The sequence below is a fragment of the Mastomys coucha genome, unplaced genomic scaffold, assembly GCF_008632895.1.
Source record: "Mastomys coucha isolate ucsf_1 unplaced genomic scaffold, UCSF_Mcou_1 pScaffold22, whole genome shotgun sequence".
In the NCBI taxonomy this organism is placed as follows: Eukaryota; Metazoa; Chordata; class Mammalia; order Rodentia; family Muridae; genus Mastomys; species Mastomys coucha.
This window is the reverse complement of record NW_022196905.1, coordinates 203,998,239-204,006,468: the sequence shown is the minus strand read 5'-3', so window position 1 is coordinate 204,006,468 and position 8,230 is coordinate 203,998,239. Positions and strand designations below refer to the sequence as shown.

The window sequence follows — 8,230 nt, the reverse complement described above, 5'->3', positions numbered from 1 at the left end:
CCAGCCCCCGGCTGGGTTTACTAGGAAAGCGAATGGTTATGCAAGTGGTTTGACAGGAGGGCCGACATTTGCAAGGCCTGTGGCAGGCTGTCATGGTTTGTAGGTGGGAGTTAGGATCTTGTAGTTTAGACCAGGTCTTATAGTTCTGAGTTGGGCATAGTTTGGAGAAGATGTTATAGCTTGAGTGGTTTTTCCCTGAGCCACCTTGGTTTTATTTTGGCTAAGTACGATAGAAATGACTCCATTTTGTGTGATAAACTTTTTATAACTGCTGTAAATCTTTTTTTTTTTTTTTAGTTTAAAATTTTTATTTAGTGTACAAAGTAGCCCATTCTGTTGTTATTTTTGTAGTTCTCGCTTTGCCCAACTCCTCCCACTACTGGAGCCTTGCCCATTTCTTTCCCCAACCCTGCTGTATCCATCTACCTGTAGGACACCCATCCCTTTCAATTTCATAGCTCATGTGTTTAATTACTCCCCCTTTCTGCCTCTTTCCCCCATCTCCTGGCCGCTTGTAGTTTCTTGGTGGTTACTCCTATATAATAGTGTGTGTGTAGAAATTGGAAGCAAGGATCTGCATATGAGAGAGGACACATACTATTTGTCTTTCTGATCCTGGGTTATTGCACTTAATAAATGCAAAAAATTTCACTTTTCTTTATGGCTAAATACAAAGATGTCGGGAAAAAGGAACTCTCATTCACTGTTAGTGGGCATATGTACTAGCAGCCACGTGCAGATCATCTTAGAGGTTCACAAGAAGCCACAGATGTATCTGCCATGACCTGCTGTACCACTCCTGGGCATACTCTCAAAGGACTCCCTACCTTAACAAAGGTGCTGTTCGTCTGTGTTCAACCCTGCTCTCTTCATAAAAGCCAGGAATGGAACCAGCCTAGATACCCACCAGCAGATGAATAATAAATATTGAAAATGTGGTTCATACACACAGTGTAGGTTTATTCGGCTGCTGTAAATCACTGCGTGTGTCCTTTTATTATATTACTATTGGGGCACGCTCTGCGCATGGTGCATTTGGGGAGTCAGTTCTCTCCTTCTACCTTGTATTTGAGGCAAGGTATTTTGTTGCTGCTGGATGTCTACTCCAACTAGCTGGCCTTTGGGTGATTCTCCTGTCTCCACCTCCCATTGTGCCTTGGGTTTTCTGCTGTCATGGATGTGGGTTCTGGAGACCAAAGTCTGACCTCAGACTTCTACACGATGTCCCATAGGTTTGTGGTTTTTTTGTTTTTCCTTTTCCCTTTCTGAAGGCAGAGTAACAAGAGTTTCTGTCACCTGTTTTTCATTTTCTCAGTGCTTTTGGGTTTTTGGGTTTTTGTTTGGAGACCAGGTCTCACTATGTAGCCTCTGTGGCCTGAATTTCAGTTGTTCTAACAGATGTGCGGATCTGTAGAATGCTAGTTTGTGATGGGACAAGATGATAGGTGTCTTTTTGATGTGCTTGTTTTCCACCTTTATGTAATCTTTATTCAGATCTCTTGCCCATTTGAAAACTGGGACTATTTTCTTCTTGTTGAGTCTTAAGAGCTCCATGTTTTACGTAGCGGTCTTTTGTAAGATAAGTGTTTTATAGAATTTTCTCTTGAAAATTACAACGTATCCCTTTGTTTCATATCACAGTTATTAGGGTCAGACGTTTAGTGTTAGTGAAGTCCAGTGCACTGGTTGCTGTCTTCCTCCGTCCTGCTTCCTGAGCTGTGTAAGGGAAGTCATCACAGAGCTGGGACCCACTAGGTTCTCCTGACATTGTGTGCTTCTAAAGCAATTGTGTGATCCATTTTGGGTTAATTTTTTTCTTTTCATTTACAAGAGAAATTTTGTCTTCATGTTTATTTCAGTGTGATATCTTGCTTGCCTAACCCAGTCGCTGACTTTGAAAAGAACTGTGTCTGTTGGATTTTTGTAAATCCAATCATTTTGTAATTACTCCACGAGTTGCTCATTATGTTTGAAGTCATCTGGTGAGCAGCCTTTTATAAAGTGAATAGGTATTCAGGAGGTTTGTGAAAGTATACATTTTATTTTTTTAAATATTCTTAAGAGGATGCTAATAATTCTCTTTAGGGTATCTTGAAATACATATTGAAAGGAACCTTTTATTTCACCATAGAAAAGTCTTTCAAACATACTATTGAAGTATAGGCAACTGTGAAGGCCAAGTAGGAGATAATGTATAGACTTCCTAGCATGCGTTTAGCATTTGGAGGTCACAGGACTAACAGGCCCTGTTAGAATTCTCAGCCTCCTCCACACATAGCATAGTTCCTTATGCTTTATAAAATATTATCATACCATTATTATGTTAGGTATCTTTCTGAACCTCTATAGCTGTGGAAGCCACGGTTTAGGAGATTATATAATCACACCATATCATACAAGCTAGCACATGGTAGAGCTGAGATTCAAACTCCATATCATACAAGCTAGCACATGGTAGAGCTGAGATTCAAACTTGGTGTGCCTAAGTGGAAAGACCAGCCCACAGTCTTCTATTTCCAGTTCATACCTTGTGAGCGGGAGGTGGGCTTGCAGAAAAAGCTGCTTTGTACTGGATACATCTTTTATAAGCTTTTAAATCATTAATTATGTTATAAAGTCATGCCATTATGTTGCTGCCTGAACCCCCTCAAAAATAATCATAATCAAGGAGAGGATTTGAATATTTTAAGAATTGCCAATTTTATCAGTTTCCTGGGAAGGACTTGAGGTATAAAATCAGTCATTTTTGTTCCAAAATAAGTTACTTATATAGAATTTAGATTTATTATAATCCTTTGCTTTTGTTTCATTGTAATGAGCTAATTTTTTAGATGCTGCCCACGTGTTTATTTTGTTTAGTTTCCAAACAGTTTTCTCCCATTGTAATGTTCTAATGTTTGCATATTACATTCAAGGATGTGGATTTACACCACCACATCCATGCTATGTGTAACCCGAGGTTTTATAGACTTAAATATAGGATGTGCCATGCTACAACATAGCTGTTTAATGTGTACTATGTTAAGCCCTAATGCCGTTCTGTCCAGTGAGTATCCATGCGGGCAGCCTCGCTATTGGTTCTTGCCTGGAAGAGATGCCGCTGATTTCCTTCCTCTTGGGTCAAGAGATTTTCCTGTTGGCTTGAGTGACGATGGAATGATTAACAATTTCTCTCTCTGGCTCTCCTACAGAACAACATTTTGCAGATGTCGTACTTAGTGAAGAGTTTCTCAACCTTGGCATCGAGCAGGTGTGCAGCTTAATCTCAAGTGATAAACTCACCATTTCCTCAGAGGAGAAGGCAAGTGACACCTTAACTCTCCCCTTTGCCTCTTCTCTTCTTCTTTTCCCTCCATCATCTTTCTGTGGTGCTGGGTAGTTTCCTGTCTTTCTTTTTCTTTGGGGGTGGTGTGTGTATCGGGAAACGTGTAGAAAAGAGGACATGGTGTTGTCCATATTGAGTTAGAGTCTCCCACTGGCCTGGAATTTTCCAGTAGCCTGGGCTGGCCAGCCAAGGATCTCCCTCTGCTGAGATTACAGCGATGGACCACCATGTCTAACTATTTTAACCTGGGTTCTAAGGATCCAAGTCCAGTCCTGATGCTTGCAAAGACATGACTGATATATTCCCCCAGCCCAGTGTTTCCTTACTTTATTTCACTTTTTTCATAATTTGTACTCCTATGTGAATAGAAGCCTTGGGGGCCTAGAAGAAATATACTTGACTTCTACCACAAAATCCTGTATACATCAAAGGATTTGAACCAAGGACCTTTGGGAGACTGGGTTCTTTCTACAGCTAGATGCCTATAAGTATTTGACACAAACACAAAAAGCAAAAACTCATTAGTTTTTCTGTCTTCATCAAAAGACCTTTCTTTAAATTTTTAAAAATTATTATTTTTAAGTATGTATATGTATGTCTATGTGAGTGAATCATTTGTGTTTGTGTGTTTGTGTGTGTGTTTGTGTGTGTGTACAGAGGGAGACCAGAAGTGAGAGTTGGGTCCCTTGGAGCTAGAGTTATAGGCAGTTGTCCACCCAAGTTGGGTGCTAGGAACTTGGCTTAGATCCTCTATGACAGAAAGTGTTCCTGACGGCAGAGCCATTTCTCCAGTCCCCGTTCAGTCCCCTTCCAGTCCCCCTCCAGTCCCCCTCCAGTCCCCCTCTAGTCCCCCTCCAGTCCCTAAGAGAACTTTCTCACTGCATTAAGGTTTCAGTAGTTGTAGATTGAACATCATTGAATGTTATCATCCTTTTAAGTTGTTTTTTGAAACATATATGTCACCTCTACAGTCAACCTACCTCCCTCCCTTCCCTCCTTCCCTTCCTCCCTCCCTCCCCTCCTTCTCCTCCTTCCCTCCCTCCCTCCCTTTCCCTCCCTTCCCTCCCTCCCTCCCTTCCATGTACTTGCTTTATCTGACACCACATTCCTGAACCTTTTATATGGTTGGAGACATAAGCTTCTCCCAACTATTTTCTCTGGGCAGTTTGTAGCTTGTGGGAGACAAGTGCCTACAGAGCTAGGCATGAGGTATACAACTCTATTCCCAGCATTTGGGAGCAGAGGCAGGAGGACCTTTGTGGGTTCAAAGCCAGCCTGGTCTACATAGCCCCAGCACAGTCACGGCCACCTGGCCATTGAGAGACCCTGTCTCAAAACGACAAAACCAAAACAACAGCAATGAGTGGAAGCTCATAGAAATGGTGCATGTAATTCAAATTTAAAGTTGGAGAGGCTCTGGTTCTATTTCTCAGGTTCATATGTGAGAATAAAAAGAAGCATTCTCTCTATAATGTACAATGTGACAAAAATATGCAGAACTGTGTACAATCTTAGCTGTTTACAGAAGGGTGACACTCCTGCTGATGTAATAGATGAGAACCGAGCACACCCGTCACTGTCTCAGGGCCCTGGATTTGAGACTCACCAAGTAGACTCCTGTAGTCATAGACTAGTGGGAAACCAGTGGAGTGACTATGGGATTACAGAGCTCTGAGTGGGGCACTGTAGGAGCATTTTGTTTTGGGGTGAGGGGTGGTACTTCAGCTTGGTCTCCATGTAGGATCCACACCTTTAAAACTGAGCTATGGTTTGTCAGAGAAGAGGAAATGGATTGGGCACGGGAACAGATGCCACAGATGTGAAGGCTGTGAGAGTGCGCTTGCTCAGGGATGGCTAGGGGTAGGACATGTCGGCGAGAGCAGTAGGAAAGGAAGTGGGAAGAGAGCACCATGAATGTCTTCAGCTGGGTTAAATACCATGACCTTTCTTGGGCTGTTGAAGAGTTCCTTCGAGGCTTTAGTGAGGAGATGGATCCCATTAGAGAAAGATAATGAGGACTGCTTGGCTTTCGTACTGATACCCAATGAACCACCCTGGAGTGTAATGGGACGCTCGGGACCAAATAACTTTATCATGTGTACAATTCAGTGGTCAGACTCCATGGAAGACATAGTGGGGCTGCCTGTTTCTGTGCCATAGCATCCAAGGCTTCAGTCAGACTGGTCCATATAACAGTGTCTAACCTGATTCTACTAGAGCAGAGATGTAGAGCTTCCCCCTTCTTTATCATGCAGTGTCCTGTGAGTCTGGAATGTCTAGAGTAACTCCCTCATAGACATGTCAGGCATGGGGATCTGTCTCCAGATCCCTGTCTGCCCTCTTCCTCTTTTGTCACTTGCTGGAGGGGTTCATGGTGTGGTAATCATTGCAGGTAGCCATACTTCTTAGGTGGCGTATATGGCAGTTCAAGGGGCCAAGGTGAAAACTGCTTGCCCCTTCTTATCCTCCCACCTTCAGAAGTTACAGAGTGGCTTCTTCTGTACACGCTCTGTTGTTTGCATAGGGACAGTTTAGATTAACTGTGGAACATTATGGCACGATGGTGTGAGCCCTTGGAGACAGCACTTACTGAGGGAGCAGCTGCAGAGCTAGCTTTCACGGTGATGGTGAACTGGAGCCCTCCTGTGGCATGAAGGCCCAATTGGAAAATGTTGAGGTTATAGCCACAAGCAGGAGAACCTGATGTAGGCCTGATGTAGGTCAGTGGAAGCAGGGATGTGGAGCTGACAGAATGGAGCTGCGGTGGATAGAATTGACAGACTTCCAGCTCCTCATTTCTCTATCGTTGGCACCTGGTGTACAGAAGAGTTTAATAAGTGCTGGTTGACAGGATAAATTAAAGGTGATAATTAGAATGCACACTATTTTTAGTTTTGTGCTGTATCAAAATAACCTGTTTTTGTTTCAAGTAATCCATTTGCATATTGCCATACATATCCTCAACCTTTTAAAGATTATCAGGAAGTGTCTCCATCAGTCTGGGAGGAGGTTATGTAGAAAGATACCTCCTCTTTCTTAGCGTATTAGTTCTCTCAGAGGAATGTGTTGTATAACGATACTCTTTCTGTTAAGCTTGTAAAGATGTTCATAATACGACATTTAAATATGTTCTGTTGGGATAAAGGAGGGTGAACCCATTTTGTAGACCATTGATTTATAAATGTATGACCCAAAATGTGTTAATGAAACTAAAGAGAACTTCAAAGATGAGTTATTTATAAGGGTACGTTTATTTGTTAGTTCTCTGTTGCTATGACCACAACACTTGACAGAAACAACATAAAGAAGAAAAGATTTGTTTTGTATAGTGGTTTCAGAGCGATCAGGCTCTCAACAGGAGAACATGGCAGAGCAACAGTTTTCTGTCGTGGGGGCTAGGAAGCAGAAAAAAAGGAGACACTGGCACCCTGCTGGATTTCTCCTGACTGAAGCTGGGTCCCCACTCTATGCAAAGGTATCACCTGCATTTAAGATGGGTGGTTCCCCCTACACCCAGGTTGGTGTTTTTTGTTTTTGGTTTTTTTTTTTTTTTTGGTCTGTTTGTGAAAACACCTTTATAAGTACTCCCAGGAAAGATTCTAAAGCCAGCTACACAAATGGTGATTAATCAGTACATGATGTGGTGGTTTGATAAGTATGGCCCCCATAGACCCATGTATTTGAATACTTGCTCCCCAGTTGGTGGAAATGTCGGGGGGGGGGATGATTAGGAGGTGTGGCCTTGTTGGAGGAAGTGTGGCCTTGTTGGAGAAGGCATGTCCCTGGAGGTGGGCTTTGAGACTTCAAGAGCCATTCCCAGTTAGTCCTCTCTGCCTCCTACTTGGGGATGGAGATATGATCTCTTGGCTGGCAACTGCTCCAGCACCATGCTTCCCTGCCTGCCTGCTGCTATGCCCCCTGATGTCACGGCCTTGAACTCTAACCCTCTGGAACAGTGAGCCTCAAACTCAATGTTTTCTTTTATAAGTTACCTTGGCCATGGCGATTTTGTCATGGCAGTAGGAAAGAAACGAAGCCACTTGGTTTGGAGTGTCCCCGTGCTTTATTATTGTGGGTGGTTTATTCTAAAGGAACGTAAGTCTGTAATGAGAACTAAGTGCACAGCAAAGGAAGTTGTGGATATCATTTATCACTGCTACCATCCAAGTTCAGTAAGATTTATGATGAGCTTAGTGAAGTGCCTAGGAAATACAAAACGAAAAGTGATTATTGAGCAAACCAAGGTGCTTAATGGAGTACTTACTAAACTTCACATATCAAAAGAAAGACAAGAGAATGGAGAAAATACCTCTGTGTCTTGCAAGTCATGACTTGAGAAGGTTTGCTCCGTAGAGTTTAGTGTTGGCAATGCTGTATGTACAAATTGTGGATGTGCCCAAGTAGACATACGGAGCCCATCTATTTGGCGTAGGGCTCATTTTTTCTTTCTCCCTTTAAGGTATTTGAAGCAGTAATAGCCTGGGTAAACCATGATAAGGATGTAAGGCAGGAGTTCATGGCTCGGCTCATGGAGCATGTCCGGCTACCTCTGCTTCCTCGGGAGTACTTGGTGCAGGTAAGTGCACAGACACGTCCCAGGGATGCGCACAACATCTGCTTGCTGGCCTGTCAGCATTACAAACCCATCCCACAGTGGGACGGGATGCAGGAGACAGATCTCTGGATGTAGGAATGAGGACAGTTAAGGCACCTGGCACCATGGCAGCTGCCCCACCTCCCAGCCCCGAGCCTATCTCCTGTTCCTAGAAGTTGGCTTCCACCCGCTTTCCGATTCAGCAAAGTACTAGAGCTACCTGAGGTGGCATTTGTGCCCCTCTGAGTGTATGTAAATAAATGTGCCTGACTTCACCTAGCACTAACATCTCCCTCCTTCCCTCCCTCCCT

General features: G+C 43.3%; 1 protein-coding gene across 2 annotated transcripts in view; it reads left to right on the top strand.

Moving 5' to 3' along the window:
• The window catches only part of Klhl2 (kelch like family member 2), a 110,665-nt gene that overhangs the window by 82,357 nt on the left and 20,078 nt on the right, over positions 1-8,230 (top strand). For both annotated transcript variants that reach the window (XM_031339944.1, XM_031339943.1), the window contains exons 6-7: positions 3,192-3,301; positions 7,785-7,901. In XM_031339944.1, coding sequence (XP_031195804.1) covers positions 3,192-3,301; positions 7,785-7,901 — 227 coding nt within the window. The remainder of the gene's footprint in view (positions 1-3,191; positions 3,302-7,784; positions 7,902-8,230) is intronic.